The 16,995-nt window shown below is 39.0% G+C and overlaps 1 protein-coding gene across 6 annotated transcripts in view; it reads left to right on the top strand.

Annotated features, from left to right (window-relative positions):
- Positions 1-16,995, top strand: part of CBLB (Cbl proto-oncogene B) — a 221,128-nt gene that overhangs the window by 6,040 nt on the left and 198,093 nt on the right. For 3 of the 6 annotated variants that reach the window (XM_042955717.1, XM_042955718.1, XM_042955714.1), the window contains exons 1-2: positions 4,376-4,490; positions 5,871-6,054. In XM_042955717.1, coding sequence (XP_042811651.1) covers positions 5,887-6,054 — 168 coding nt within the window. In that variant the 5' untranslated portion in view covers positions 4,376-4,490; positions 5,871-5,886. The other 3 variants (XM_042955715.1, XM_042955716.1, XM_042955722.1) reach the window with 3 other exon arrangements.

The raw sequence follows: 16,995 nt of genomic DNA, 5'->3' as shown, positions 1-16,995 counted from the left end.
TTATTAATCATAAGTTTAATTTTTAAAACAAGATCTTTGTGGTGGAATTTGCCAGTTTCTTGCCAAACACCTATTCAGGCTCTTCTCTTTAGACCCCAAACTCTAATTTTTAGCTGGTTATATTGCATCCTATAATAAAAAGCACATTGTCTTCCAGACATCTTTGTAGCTAAGTTTGGGCATGGGACTGAGTTTTGGCCTTGAACTATTACAGAGAAATATTTGGGGGAGTTCTCGGAAAATTGCTTGAAGGGGATTGATTCAGCTGGAAGTTCAATATAGACTCCCACTTTCTTCTTAGCTTTTACTCTGAAAATTAGTAATAATAGCTGGAGCACCGACAGCCATCTTGGAATGTAAGGTGGCTTTGAGGGTAGGAGGCCAGGTACTGGGATGATACAGAAGAAAGAGGAACTTAGGTCCTTAAGAAATTTGTGGACCCACCATTCCTATCTGTAATTCCTATTTTCAGATTTTTTTCAGTGTGCGAGAGAAATAAGATTCTATCTTGTTTGTCATTGTTATTTTTGTTGTTGCTGTTGCTGTTAAGAAAGAATTTCAGTTGAGTCCAAACTTGTACTCAGGAGTCTGGTTATGTCTGATGAAACCATATATCCATTACTCCTCACTGCCAGCTATTAGTATGTGTTGTTAAAGACAGATGAAAATCTATTCCTCTTAACAAGGAATGACTTGTTAAACCCAAATATGACTAGATAATAATGTTCTTATTTCTCTCTAGCCTGTGAATTTATGTCCATATTAGTTTTTTTGCAGTGTATCATTCTCTATTTTTATTTTAGGAGGGGCATTGTAAATCTGCTTTGTGGGAAATGTAACATTTTTAAAAATAATTTTTCTTAATGTTTATTTATTTTTGAGAGACAGAGACAGAGAATGAGCAGGGGAGGGGCAGAGACAGAGGGAGACACAGAATCTGAAGCAGGCTCCAGGCTCTGAGTGGTCAGCATGGAGCCTGACATGGGGCTCGAACTCATGGACTGCAAGATCATGACTTGAGCCAAAGTCAGACACTCAACCTACTGAGGCACCCAAGCACCCCGGAAATGTAACATCTTGCTTGGAATTGTGAATACCATGGATTCTCCATTGCATGGAAACAGGAACAACCTTATATTTCCTATGCAATACCCTTGATCAGTCTATTCATTCATTTAACGAGTATTTTGTTTTTGAGTAGCTATTATGGGTCAAGTAAATTGTGGGAAGGCTTTGTTATTTAGTCAACTCATGTCTTTATCACATGGGACACCTGTGAATTAGGAGAAATTAGAAAAAAAAAAAGAAGAGAAAAAAAATTGAACTGAATGGAAAGTATCTGAAAAGATTTAAAAAAAAGATGAAAAGTGTTCAAAGATAGGACTGTAATCTACATTTCCCCAGAAGACACCAGCCAGTAAGTACAGATATTAATGTCAGACATTAATGCTTGAATTATAAGGGTTCATAGTTGCCATTACAAAATTTCTCAGTACTCCAGCCATGAAGCCTCCTAGGCTTTTCTGGGAATCTTAGGGGGGAGGTCACCGTGCTTACGATGAGCCTCTGCGTATTATTCACCTACTGGCTGCTATGGTGCTTGCAAGACTCTTAGGTAGGAATCCCTTACCACTCTGCTTCATGTCAGGATCTTCCACAACACTCCTGTCCTGTGAAGATACCATTTCCAAGTTCGCTCTAGGTTACAAATTCCCACACTGCCAAAGGATACTGCATTGATATTAAACTGCACTGTTTTGGCAATTGAGGTGTTCTATGTAGAAATGAGGAAACTAGGTCTCCAGTCCACTCTGCCACATTGAAATGCTACCATTTATGCTCCCAAGTCTCCCATGAAAGCATTCTTTTGTGTTCTTATTTATAGCCCTGCAGTATGCAGTGCTTTCTTATACTCTATCTCTCATGTTTCCATTGGAGGTTCCTAGGGTATGAAGTTCATCCCAATAGGTCTGTATTCTCCTATGTACATCAACTCATGCTAACAGCTTGCAGGGAGAGCTACTGCCCCATCAGTTAGTTCATAACCAAACCATGAATCCTAGTTTGGGCTCAGATGGGAACCCTGCTATGTCAGAACTTAACATAGATTCTAGATGATTTTGATAAAAATAGCTAGTTGAGACTGAAGCTGTAATTTCTTGATATTGTGTGTGAATGTGCCTGTGTGTATTATATGTGCATACATATATACATGTATATATTACCATATCCCACAAAGCTTATAATCTGTATCAATATGGTATTGAAACATAGGAAATTTCGTATTCTAATTATCTCTTCCAGTTTCAAAACTAATACAAAAGGAATGCCACATGCTATAACATGTATTTTACTTACTCTACATTTATCCAGATGTGAGTGTGAGTAATGCATGTACAGTGTTCCCTTAAGCCACTGTTTTTCTACATGCTGAAAAAATTTCTATACATAGTTTATATGTTTTTGAATTTGTTTAAAAGGCGAGCCAATAATTTTTTCACTTTTACAGTCTCCCCTTAGTCAATATAGCTACTGTTAACATGAGTAAAGGAGATATGAATGGGTGGAGGAGATATGGAGAGGTCAACACTTTTGTAGATAAACGCAATGTAAAAACAAGGAACTACTCTTTAATTATTGGCATAGAAATAATGGGAAAGAAACAAAATTACTTCCTGAACCACATTTTATCACCTGACTACCTGTTTTAATCAAATGAAAATCTTCACCATCTGAATTTAGGGCTGCACAGTAAATTATAACAACTTAGGATCCTTGACAGTAATGATCACAGTACTAAAATGGTTATTTAGAAAGAAAGTCAGGACCACTGAGAAATATTTTATCAGGTTAACTGGTTAGAGAAAGAATAGAAATAATTTTTCAAAAAAATTTTTTAATATTTATTTATTTTTGAAACAGAGACAGACAGAGCATGAATGGGGGAGGGTCAGAGAGAGGGAGACACAGAATCTGAAGCAAGCTCCAGGCTCTGAGCTGTCAGCACAGAGCCCGACGGGGGGAGGGCTCGAACTTATGGACCCTGAGATCATGACTTGAGCCGAAGTCGGATGCTTAACTGACTGAGCCACCCAGGTGCCCCTAGAAATATATTTTCTTAAAGACACAAAATATCACCACATCTGAGAAGTCCAAGGTGTAAACTGTATTCAGCACCACCAACGGTGGTAGAAAGAAAATTCCAAAGCATGACAGTTCAGAGCAATTGTCAGTAGCACCTGTGGCAGGATTGAAGTTAAACAGAAAGAGATAGAAGGCATTTATTTAATCTACGATCTCGTTGAAAGAGGGGTCCCAGCACAGTAGATTTTTCCTTTTAAGATTAGCCAGATGTGGTTCTTTCTAAGGGCATAGTGATGGAACTACAGAAAAGAGATCACAAATGCTGGGAGAGAATGGCAGATACAATGAGGTTGGTTTTAAGACGGAGAGAAATCTATATAAAGTGACTCAAACAAAATACAAAAGCTGATTCCTCTTCAGTCATTTAGGCAGAAACTTATACTAAATTAAAAGGTGGGTTGCATATATTAGCAATTCCCATAGTCTGGTTCTTTTACTGCCCTGTCTTTATTAGTAGCCACTATTTGGTCAGCAGGGTCAACTATTTGCTTTTTTCATGAGCCTGATGTTTGATCTTCACTGTTTCTAGAACTAACAGTAAAGGGATACACTCAGAAACTTAGGAAGTTTGGGTTGGCATTCAGGTGTTAACCCTAGTCTACTCTATGCGAGGTTTATATTTCATCTTAGAAGCTAGCTGCGTGACTGCTGTGCTTTTTTTTGACAGCCAGCAAGAAGCAATGCCTTAGACCTGTCTGGCTGCTGTCCTGGGTAGAAGAGTTTGGCAGCCCTAGGGAGATGAAATTCTTCAGCTTCGGACCCGCCCAGAGTAGAGAAGCAACACCCTCTCAGCCACTACTCTGTTGCTATGAAACAAAAGACTAGGAAGGTGAGCGAAGCAGGAAGTCCCGCCTTTTAGCCCCAGTTGGCTTTGGCTCCGGCTCCCAATGCTCACGCCCACTCGCCCACTCCTTATTGGTCAGTTCCCCAGTGCCTGGCATCCTTTCTTCCATTTCCTTTCCCTTTTCCACTTTCGTTCTTGGGTGAGTCCAGTCCTCCCATTACCCTCCAAGTCCCTTTCCATTTGGGACGTGCCGCGAGCGGGCCTTCCTTTGGGGCCATTGTGTACTGTGGGAGACGTGGACTGGGTGGTAGTGCGAGGACGGCCGCCTCCCCACCATTGGCGCTCCCCGCTGTCGGGCAGTGCAAGGGCGCGTAGGATTGGTCTAGCCGCAGGAGGCCCCGCCCTCAGCTCCGCCCCGCTCCTGGGTTTCTCTGTGTGTGTATGCTACAGGGGTGGGGTATCCAGCGAGTGGTCTCCTCCTCCAGCTAGTGCTGCTGCGGCGTCCCGCGGCCTCCCCGAGAATCGGGCGGGAGGGGAGAGCGGGTGTGGATTGGTCTTGACGGTAATTGTTGCGTTTCCCTGTCTCGGTGGCCTGCGCTCTGGGTTGCTTCTTCCTCGGGAACGTGCTTTTACGGCGATCCCACACTCCCTGCCCGGGCTATCCACGCACCCTGGGCTCGTGTGTGTAAAGTAGGACCCTCGCACACGCGTGTCTCTGGACAGCTGCGGCGCCGGGAGGCCGGGAGGGAACGGGACGCCGGGGAGGCTTGCCGCTTTTTTTCCGGCCAGGGGGCCCTGGGGCAGCCAGGCGCGGGCCACGGAAGGAGAGGGGACAGCCCTGGCTTCCAGCTGCTGTCGTCGCCGCCTGCACAGTTTGTAGAGGGGTATTTAAAGACCGGAACCCTGGCTTGGCCCGAGGAGGAAGGAGAACGAGTAGAGGGAGACAGGCGGCTGGGATTGCAGACATCCCGGGGCGGGGTGGGGGGGTGCGTCCGCTTGGGAGCCGAATGCCGGGCGCCCAAGACTGACGGGGCTGCGGGCTCTGGGGGTGCGAGGGGGTACTTTGTCCTTTCTCTGTCCACCTTCCTCCCCCAGCTGAGGTCCGAGAGTGGCCGGAGAGGGGCCTGAACAAGGAGGGGGCAAAGACGTCCCGAAACAAAGCTTTGGACCCCCCCCCCCATCCCCCTGGGGTGAGACGAGAGGAAAGGAACGATCTAAGTGAACTCTCTTCTCCTTTCTGTGCCCGCTCTTGTCAGTTTCTTAACCCTCTTTTTAAAATGGGTTATTTGTTGGTTTATTTGGCTCTTAACTTGGGGCTAACTCCTCACCGCGTTGGTTTAAAGAACTGTGTGTTCGGTTGTCTATGTTCCTGTGTCCATACTTGTTGGTTTTAGCGGGGAAAATCCAAATCCTAAGCCTTTGTTGACAACAGATATGTCCCTTATGGTCCTGTAAAATAATGTTTACATTTATATAACTTGAGGAAATCTAACGGAGTGAAAATGCAGTTTTTAAGTGAGGCTTTCAGAATGTTTTCTGGGGGCTTTAGTTCTAGTGTATGTACGTTGAATTGTGATTAAGGCAGGGATGGGGAGAACATCGTGTGCTTATCTAGTTGGAGAAAACCTATGTTAAGTTTTTTTTTTGTTGTTGTTATGAGTTGGTTGTTAATCAAGGCTTCTGCTACATGAAATGTGAGAAGGTTGCATCTTTAACTCTTACTGTTCCAAAAGCAAATGTAAGGTCAATGCTCCTAAACCTTGGGTGTACAGATTGAGAATGCAAATTCATAGGCTATTGAAAGTTGAATCGGGGACCCAGGATTTTCTCCTCACTGATGAAAGAGAATGTAGTGGGTACAAATTCACCTGTTCAGTTCACCTGGGTAAACATTTTCATGTCCAACTAACTTTTTTTTTTTTTTTTTTAATCTGCCTGTCAGAGAACTAAGGTTCCAGATGGCAAATTCTATGAATGGCAGAAACCCTGGTGGTCGAGGAGGAAACCCCCGAAAAGGAAGAATTTTGGGAATTATTGATGCTATTCAAGATGCAGTTGGACCTCCTAAGCAAGCAGCAGCAGATCGCAGGACTGTGGAGAAAACTTGGAAACTCATGGACAAAGTGGTAAGTTCTGTATGCTTGTGCCTGTGTGCAGGCTCATTTGCCCTGGATATGGTTTCTTCCTCTATGGTTTTATTTGAACCATTAATTATTAGTATTGTTACCATTAATAATTATTATTATGGCAACAGTCTATTGATTTGGCTTGACCATTTTTCTAACATCCACTCTATGTTTTAAAAAGTTGGAATCAGAACACAGACTTGTTTTTTCACCTTTTGTCCTGCTCTTTAAGGTTCAGAGTTCCTCTATATGACTCAGATATGCAAAGTTTTTACCCTTGGCTGCCCTTTGTTGGTACATGGCCACAGAATAGTTTGGAAGTGTTTGTCTTCTATGACGTTGTGTTACTGTTAAATAACAAAAGAGTGCAGGCAAGTATTTTAAGAAAAGCCTCTGATGGACCCCTCATGATAACCACAGTACTTGATGCTGAGAATATCTACTAGGGAAAGAACCAGATTAGTCCTTAAGTGAGGAAGCAGTATTTGAGAGAGTTTCCATTTTCATCTTTGAGAATTCATCTTCATTAAGGAACTTTTTTGTTGTTGTCAATGATGGAGTTACAGTTTCTTTCATCTATTCCATTTTGAAACAGGAAACCTTTTCGATTGCACATTGTTTATTGTGAAAGGAAAATTTATGATGGAGGTGGTGGGGCGGAGAGTATCAGAAACCTCTGTGGTTTCTGCATGTTGCTATCAGATGAATTCTAATTTCAAGAAGAAATCAAGCTGGATGTCCATACCCTGAGAAGTCTAGGCAACTTGAATATTTTACAGGGGTCTACTGAGAAACTGTAGCTTCCACTGTCCTCTGTTACTAAGTAGGATTATGAAATAAATATGATTAAGATGTAGCATGCTGTGGTGCAGAATTAATAGTTCTTGCTTTTGAAGCAGTGGTACTGTCTGCTATATATTGGTAAACGTTTGTAGCACCATCTGGTTTCATTTCATAGATATTTGGGGCTAATTATAAATTTAGTTGATGCAAGGCTTTTGATATTTTTGTGACTGCAGAAATGGAGTTTTAAAAAAATATCTTTTGTAGGGATGTGCGAGAGCCTCCTTGAAAGCTTATGGTAGCAGTTGCCTTTACCGTGGCTTGTAGTTGTGTATGAATGTTTGCCACAAAAAGCCACCGCCAGTGGTGTTAGCCGTACAGGAAGGTGATGAGATTTGTTTTATCTTCATTTATCCTTGCGGGAAGTACAGATGGATAGATGAACGATAGGCCTGCCATTCTATGGCCGGTGGTGCTAAATGCAGAGCCAGAAATTTTTGCCAGCTAAATATCCTTAGTTCTTGGCTTTAGTGTGACCTATTTAAGCTTCTGCCAGTTTATTCAAATTGTGATATTAAAATGCTCCAGACAGAATGATGTCATAGTGTCAGAACATTGCAACTTGCTGCTTGAGGTCAGGTTTTGATGTTAGCATCAGATACTTAAGAATAAGGAGTGTGCACTTGAAAGAGCTGCATGTATCTGGCAGGCGCAACACTAGCTGTCTTTGCTTTTCCAAAGAGTATGCACTGTAAGGTCTTTCTCAACTGCCTAAATCATTAGTTGGGTGTAAGAGAAGGAATTCAAGGTTTTTCTCTAACTTACCTGTTATATGAGTGGCCAACAGATGGGTCCGATTCTCCCAACGAGCTGCACCTCCCTCCCCACCCCTTTCTGTGAGTGGTCAGAATTTGTGCATTTGTGAGTGAATGGGAGAACATCAAATAAAAAAGATTTATATAAGGAAGTGGTGAACTATAGTTCATATAAAGTCATTATTTTTCAAACATGAGGAAATATATTCATAGTTTTGGTTTGTAACTGTTAACATAAGTCTTAGCCACTTTTAATTATGTCACCATGAGTTATAGTAAAATAGATGGTTTTTTGATAGTTAAGCTTCTGCCATTGTTTATTTTATTAACCCTTTTGTGGGTTTGGGTTTAGCCTCTCCAATCGAGAAACTCGACTCATAAGGGAAACTATTATTGACAGTCTGTACTTAGTGGGATGAGGGTTTGGGTGCTGGCAAAGGTGCATTGGTATGGCTTTCCCTATTTGTCTTCATTATTTGTCAAGAATAAAAATTGTGTTCATTTACAAATGCATCCATGGGTTTTATGGAGGGAAATCACATAAATCATTATAAAAGAGTTCAGGATGTTTATTACTACTCGATCACACGCTAATAAAAAGGCATTGAGAGTTACTAACTGAAAATATATTTTATTTAATTGTGTAATGCAGAAGCATCATCCCCCCACATGTGTTTACCTTTATTTTCTTTGTCAGTGGTGAAGGAAGTGGTTCATAACCTCAACATTGTCCTGCTGATTACATCAGGATCTTTATTATTAGTCCAAAAGTTAATCCCTTGACACATTACCTAACCGTTTCATAAAATAACTGCAATAAGCATGAGTGTAGCTTGTGAATAACAGAAAAAGTAACCGTCAAGCCTAACTGGTAGTTACGTAAAAGGCAGGGTTAAATATTTAGTTAATATTTTTGTCTTTAGGAAGCTTCTTCAACAAGGGCAGATCTTAGAAGTATAAACATGAAACCAGATTAAAGTTCAGTATGTTTCAGCTACCTTCAAAGTAAAATCACTTATTTTGCAGGAGATATGAAATGGTCTCAGACTGTAGGAGAAATATCCAATAAGTGTGTAGTCTTCCCATTCCCTGGCCTCTAGGATTTAAAACAGTCAACTGGGATTCCAGTTCCAACTAATTGTTATGGTTTCAGAGGGCAGACCTTCTATACAAGGTCACTGAGAGTAGGAGGGAGTCATTGCTCAGTTGTGTTTTTTGTGACATGTGAAGTGTTTTGTGATAAAACATCAGTGGCACAGAGTTAGCAAGGTACATTTATTGAGAAAAAGAACAGTAACATATCCCAAAGCATCCCATTTAGATGTAGTTTTTGGCCTTAGCTCTATGTGTCAGTTTAAGTCAGTAGCTAACCCCAGACTCTTCAGGTCCATGGATGCCTGGTTGATACAGTGACAGAACTATTATTCTTGAATACATATCTCGGTTCAAAAATACCTGGAATGTGGAGTTTGTTCCAAAGCTGTTACAGAGATGGGTTTCTTAAACACTTAGTCAGCATTTACTGAGGGCCTATACTGTGTTCAACAATAAGTGCTTATTGCTAGGGATGAAGCTACATAAGATGTATCTTTGCCTTTGACCTGTCAAAAAACTCAGACCCACATCGGAGCCAGACATATACATGGTAATTTATTATTTACTTATTATATTTACTAGGTAATTGCCATGTAGTATGGACAAGGCTGTAATACAGACGTGTATGAAGTACACTGGGGGCAAAGTGAAGAGTATCCACCTTGTTTTTCTGGCTGCCTTTCAGACAATTGTCTGTCTGGATTCTGCTGGGCACTACCTTTAGGAACAGCATTATTGTACTCTTGTTGGAAGTGCTGAGGTGAGGGTAAGGAAATGATTGCTAATCAGTATGGTAGGAATGATAATTTATTCATGCGAGGTTCCTGAGCATGGTTTTCATAAGTGTCTTAGCCAGGTGATGGAAAAGGGAAGAAACAGTTTTCCATCTAATAGTTACTAAATGTACTGGACTTACATGGATGTTCAGGAAATTAGAAACTAATTAATTGATGCCAAAGAGCAAAGCAAGTTGAATACCTGCCTACGTTTTGTCTTGCTGTCCTTGTCATTTATTTGAAATTACATTATTGAAAGAGTTTTAAAAGCATTTAAAAAGCGATGATGCCAAATAGCCTTTTCCGCCTTTTACCCTCAGTATATTCAGTACATTTGTCAAGCTTGGAATGCAATTCATTCTCTGTCTTTATAATTTTACTGCAACCATGATATATTTTAAAGTTTGTCAATCAAAGATGCTTGGAATACATGCTATTTAAAAAAAAAAAAAACTAATAGTAGGTATTTTTTTCTAAGGTGAATTCCCCATAAGTCTAAAAAATTATATGTGGGATGAAACTTAGGTTTTGGATGCCTATTGTTTGTGTTTGTTGGGTTTGAGATACCACCATCCTTAGGCCCTTGGAATAGGGAATAGCATTTATTTGAATTATTCTTCACATATTTTCTTTTCCTCAGTGAAGTTGTTCCGTGTTAGCAGAATCATGGGCACTGCCTGACTTGGGTAGATAACACATTAAATATCCGGACAATTTTGTTTTAATACTGAAAGTTTGAATTTGTGCTTAGATAAATGAAGTGATCCCAAAGTTTGCTACTTTTCTACTTCTAGGAAAAACTTTTATAAAGTAAGACATTAAAAAGAATCCTACCAAGTTACCTTGGTTTATCCTTGTGGTATAGGGCATTCATTTAACAGAAGCTTTAATCAGTAATTTTTAAAAAATGCTTATTTATTTATTTTGAGAGAGAAAGAGAGAGAGAGAGAGAGAGAGAGACAGACAGACAGACAGACAGTGTGAGTGGAGCAGGAGCAGAGAAAGAGGGAGAGAGAGGATCCCAAGTAGTCACCATGTTGTCATCATAGAACCCAGAGCCCAACATGGGCTCGATCTCATGAACACCAAGATCATGACTTGAGCCTAAATCAAGAAGAGCTGGCCGCTTGCCTGCCTGAGCCACCTAGGTGTCCTAGTTAGTAATCTTTTTTAACTCTTATAAAATCTTTACCATTCATTTGAATCAACTTTTCCTTTCTTTGAAGTTGCTTTATATCCTGTCTATTGATTTCATCATTCATTTATCAAATTCCATTTATGGAAAGAGATTTGTAAATACCCCTTCCATTCTATGTAGTATAGTGTATTCTACATACTACAGAGTGTAGTAAGTGTTGTAATGGGATATAAATAAAGTGCTGTGACTTAGGATGTGGTGGAGGAGAATGCGCTTGCTAAGGTGAAGAGTTGACATGGAATGAGGCATGGTAGAGGTATTAGCCCGCTTCTCTTTTGAGGATGTTTTGGATTCCAGTGAGGTGGAGGACACATCATGCTGAAGGAATGTGGGGAAAGGGAGATTGTTAAGAAGGTAAGTTTGAGAAAGATGAAGAGGCTTTCTGCTCTTTCAAGGAGTTTAGACTGGATTTAAAATCTTTGACCAGAGTGTGAAAAACAGTCAAGGCTATGCTGTGATAGATTACTCTCTTGACTCTGAAAAGGATGGATTAAGAGAAAAGAAACTTAAAAGTAGGAGTAATGATCCAGGGAAATTAAAACAGACTGGGCAAGAAATAATGAAGGGCTGAGCTAGAGAATTGAGAGTCTGTATAGCGAGTATGGGTTCAAACATGGGAGGCACTTTGGAGATAAAAGTTACAGATCTGGTGACCCTTTAGAGATAGAGGATGAAAGAGAAGGTGAAGTGAAAGTGACTCGAGGTGTTTAGCTTGAAGGCAGTGATGCCCTTAAAGAGATCAGGAACATAGTAAGAAAAAGAGGAAGCCTGGGAGTTGGTGCCTGTGTTTGTTTTTGGCTATGTTGAGTTTGACATGCCAGAGTGAAACCCATTTTGAAGTCAAAAAGTTGAATGTGCAGTTAAAGAGAGAAGTTGAAACTAGAGACATATGTTTAGTAGATATGCCCACAGAGTTTGCATTTCAAGTTGTAGAACAGCAAGAGATTTGCAATGCAGAGCAGAAGATGAGAGTCCGAGAAAAAGTCAGAGATTGGCATTTTGGCTCTGTGGGGTTGTACTTATAATTAGATGGCAGTGAAGGAGAGAGAATCTTACAAAAAACACTGATGAGAGGTTGGAAAAGAATTAGGGCATATTGATTTCTTGGGTAGAGACAGCTTCAATTAAGGAGATAGTTTCACATTCTGAGAAAACCAAGTTCAAGTCCAAGTGGAGAAAACCAAGCAGGATGAAAATTGAAGAAGTTGCTAAATTTCATGAGTAGAGGCCATTGTTGACCTTTCAAGAGTGGTTTCATTTACGTGAGGGCACTAGATTAAAAAGAGTGTGTGGGTCATTTAACAGTCGTTCTAGAAGTGTGACAACTGGTGAAAAGAAGAAAGTTCTCATAGATAGCTTGCCGGTTTGAGTAGAACATAACATTGTGTGTGTGTGGGTGCTATAGGAGAGCTTCACAGATTGAAGGGAAGGGATACAGGTAGAGAGTGATTTAAAATGCAAAGAAAGAAGAAATAATAAAGTGGCATCCTAGAAGATTACAGTGTGGGAGGAAAAGGGTAAGAACAAGTTGAAGAGTGAACTGGGGTAGATAACTAACTTCTACTTAGATAAGAGAGAAGTTAGGAAATACACAGAGTGTTGAGAGATTTTGTAAATTTTACATTGGGTTCTCATGAAGTGATTTAAGGAATAACATTTGTAGTGTTGAATCCATGTTTTAAAACTGTTTATTACAGAATGAACAATGTATATTTTAATCAGTCTTCAGCAATGAAATGTGTATATAAGTAAAACATTGGAAATAAGTTTTTATCTTACAGATTAAGATCATTTTAGAAACATGCTGTGACTTAAATCATGCCACAATACTATTTTTATCCACTCTGCTTGGGCATATAGTTAAGGTTTTTGTTTTGTTTTTAAATATATAATTGTAAGTTGCTGATACTTTCCTGGTAATGAAGGAAGCATTTTGAAAATAAGTGACCAAACTTTTAGCTCTTTAACGTATTAATATTTAAATAATTGTTAAATATACTCATGTCATCTTCCCTTTTTTTTTAATATGAAATTTATTGTCAAATTGGTTTCCATACAACACCCAGTGCTCATCCCAACAGGTGCCCTCCTCAGTGCCCATCACCCACCCCTCCCACCCCCCATCAACCCTCAGTTTATTCTCAGTTATTAAGAGTCTCTTATGGTCTGGCTCCCTCCCTCTTTAACTTTTTTTTTTTTCCCCTTCCCCTCCCCCATGGTCTTAACACTGTTAAGTTTCTCAGGATCTGCATAACAAACCACAATTTCTTTATCCATTCATCAGTTGATGGACATTTAGGCTCTTTCATAATTTGGCTATTGCTGAAAGTGCTGCTATAAATATTGGGGTACAAGTGCCCCTCTGCATCAGCACTCCTGTATCCCTTGGGTAAATTCCTAGCAGTGCTATTGCTGGGTCATAAGGTAGATATATTTTTAATTTTTTGAGGAACCTCCACACTGTTTTCCAGAGTGGCTGCACCAGTTAGCATTCCCACCAACAGTGCAAGAGGGTTCCTGTTTCTCCACATCCTCTCTAGCATCTGTAGTCTCCTTATTTGTTCATTTTAGCCACTCTGACTGACTCATGCTATCTTCCAATAGCAATAACAAAAAAAGTTATTAAATGTTCTACCTGTTCAGATTCCACATCAGCTGAGTACTTACTGCTGATGTATTATTAGCCTTGTTTGCTGCTTTCTTGAACAAAACACTCCAGACTTTTACAGGGTTTCAGGTAGTGTGAAGAACTTCAGGATCTCAAAGAAACTCTTAATGATCTTCAACAGAGCAGTCAGTGCCCTTGGTGTAATTATCTATGTTGGCAAAATCTGCAGAGTTGACCATGTTGTGGTATAATATAAAATATGGAAGGGGAAGTTCTAAAAAGTAGTGAGCGTCAACTATGTGCCAGGTACTGTGCAGAGCACTTTACATTTCTTTTTCTAAGAATTATAACATCCAAAGAGTTTTCTAAAGGAAGAAACTGGCCCAAAGTTGTAAAGCTAATAAATGGCAGCACCAGATCTTAGGTTTGATTGATTCTAGCATCTGTGTTCATAGTATGAAGATTCAAGCAGACCATGGAATAATATGATTCTTCCCCTTTCCGTGAGAAGTGAATCAAAAAGATCTTCACCCCCTAATTTTTGATATGATCAAATTCTTTTCAAAACTTTGTACTCGTTTAGACAGGTTTAGTCATTCTAGGTGTGGTTTTCCTATGTATAATATTACCTTCTTCTGAGAAGTTCTTTGTTCTTTCCCTTCTACACTTTCTTTCCTCCATCAAGTATTTATTGTGCATTTACTCTCTGCAAGATTCTACATTAGGTGATGGAGACAGACCAGTGAGAGAGATATGTTTTCCACCCTTAAGGAAGATCTGTTCTTATTTGGAGGAAAGTGAACAAATGAATACACAATTGATAGTTTAGTTACAACTAGTCAATTATTTAATGTGTTTATGTAAATCTTTTAAAGAAACCTTCATTGAAAACCATAAATGATTGGGTAGTTGCCCCTAAATCCTACCACAATTAATACACTAGACTCCTGACCAGTTTGATATGCTAATTACTTGTTTTGCCCAATTAATACTCTATGTAGAAAGGGTTTTTGTATTATCTTTACACTTTTTACATTTTATACTGGATACATTTATATAGTTTTATACACTTAGGATGATTTGCTAAATTAAAATGGGAAGAACTCAACTCATAGATGCTTTTTATCATAATGATATACTTTTGTGTAATTGCAGTAAGGAATCTCTTAAAACATTTACGTGAGGAGCACAGACAGGGGATTCTTTCAGGCTTTCCATACTGTTGTTAAAAATGGGATATTTCACTTCAGGGGTACATGATTTAATATAACTGAATGCCCTGTGAAGTGAGGTGTGCTCTATAATGAAAGTCTGTTACAGTATAGGCACAATTCCTTACTGGTGAAGTTTGCCATTTGTTTCAGGAGAATTTCTTTCATGCATTTCGGGGGCTGGGTCCTGAACCTAAGAAATATGTTAGCTGACCTAATACCTTTTTGTTACCTTTTGATTAGAAGTTTTAATTAAGGCTCAGTGGAGAAACTCTTTAAATGCAAGAGTTTTCCAAGAATAATTGATGGCTTTGAAAATTCTTATAGCACTAGTAAATCCTGTGTTTATATTTGTGCCTTTGCTTTGATACTGTTGAAGATATATTTAATGTATGTGAATACATATTGTATGTGTACAGCATATGTAAAGATTAGACATATATTTTTATGTATGTGAAATGGTATGGACATATACAGAGAGGCCCCCTTAAAAATCTCTAAATACATTTAAACAAATACAGTAGGTAGTTGCATACTGTTATGGAGAGAATGCCTGACTCTCTCAAGTCTAGACATTAGTGGGTTGAGAGCAGTAAACTCAGCTATGTTCCATTTCTGTGTTGTAGTATTTTTCTGTAAAAAGGAGGGAATTGGTCATAGTGATTTCCAAGGTCCTCTTTAGCTCTAAAACTCTTTGAGTCAATGACTCTCATGGAGTTTGTGGCCTAATTCAGTGGTAAATGTTTTGCCTTTTCCTTTAAAAGCAAAGAGTAACATTGCTAATGAACCAGTCCTTTTATGCACTGGTGTTAAAAAGTTCGTCATTGTATAATAAGATTGTAGATTTGTTCTTTTTAAAGCTTTTCTGTGTTGGGACCACCTTTCATCTTAGGAAGCAACTTAGATATTTCTAGAAGACGGCTAAGTCATTTGAATCTGAACTTGAACCTTGTGGTGAGCTTGATTTTTCTCCTTAACATACTGTTTTTAGAAAAGCAATTTTTCTTTCTCTGGCTTTCACAGTTACTTGCACGTAGCAGGCACTCAATAAATATTTATCGAATTGAATTTGACCTGCCTAGAAGTCATAGTCCTGGTGTAGGGTTATTCATTTTTGGCAGAAGCTGGCATAAATCACAGAGTTTAATGCTAATCCAACTGATCAACTGTGTACTCAGCAGCATATCAGCATTGTATGTTACACTTTCCCAAATGCAAATTTAGAAAACTGTGTGGCCTACAGGGGCCTTGTGCCACTCAACCCTAGGCTTCCTGTGCCTTTACCTTTTAGAATGACTGCATCGACTCCTTTCTTTCTGATCTATTCTCTAGTGCCTCCTAAGCCTTTGCATACCCTTTTGCCTGGAATATTCCTTTTGCAAATTTAGGAATGCCTTTCTTGATATCTTCATGTCAAAATATGAGTGAGCTGCTGATTTTCTCCTCCAGCACATTGTACTCTCCTCCATCATAGCACTTAATGTCTCCTGGAATTCTTTTTAAGCCATCAGTCTTTTTCACTAGAAAACTCCTTGAGGACAGGTCTGTGATTTATTTCATTCTGCATTCCCTAGGGCCTGTAACAATGCCTGAAACAGAAATGTTTGTAGAATTAACAAATGGGTCCTGAAATTCATGTAAATTTGCAAATGGCATAAAAATAAAAATGTAAATGAGGTTAGCCAGAGATCATTAATTATATGCCTAATTCTAATTAAATTGTGATATAGTTAGAAAGAAGATCAGCCTGAGATTCAGAAGATGCAGGCTCTTGTGTTGGATTAATGATTTTTTAATAGTCCCTTAATCTTTGTAGTTCTTAGTTTCTTTATCTGAAAATGAATGGATTGGACAGGATCTTTCCTAAAATCCCTCAGAGCAAGAATTACATTGCTCCTAAGTTAATTATAGAGAACTAGGTCTCTTCTGCCAGACTCCTTGAGGCAGGAAGTATGTTGTAGTCATCTATAATTTCCTGGCACTAAGCTCAGTACCTGGTATATAGTAGTTATGCAAACAGTTGTACCGAATAAAATAATAAATTCCCAGATAGAATTACAATTTAAATAAAGCAAATGAGAAAAAGGTCAGGTAGAGAATAGCAAATTAAAAATCTGTAACACTTAAAAAAATCTGTTAAAGAATATTTATTTGGAATATCTGAAGAAAATACCTGAAAGAAATTTTTTTTTTATCAGTTAAAAAGTTCACCGGTAGAGGAAATTAATTTGAAACTGGATAGTCCCCTAACTACAAGTTAATAATTTATCAATCTGTGAGGTGCTGTAGCAAGTTTTATGTTGCTGAAATTAAACTGTGTCTGCTGTATGATGTTGCTGGCAATATTTTTGAAATTCGTGCATACTTGTGATACTATTTTATTTTTTAAGAATTGAAAAACTATATGCTGTTTCAACCAGAATTTATTCAATCATTGACCTGTTTAGTATTTCAT

Source organism: Panthera leo, chromosome C2, assembly GCF_018350215.1.
Source record: "Panthera leo isolate Ple1 chromosome C2, P.leo_Ple1_pat1.1, whole genome shotgun sequence".
Lineage (NCBI taxonomy): Eukaryota > Metazoa > Chordata > Mammalia > Carnivora > Felidae > Panthera > Panthera leo.
Note: the sequence above shows the minus strand (reverse complement) of the source record. Positions and strands in the feature narration are given on the sequence as shown.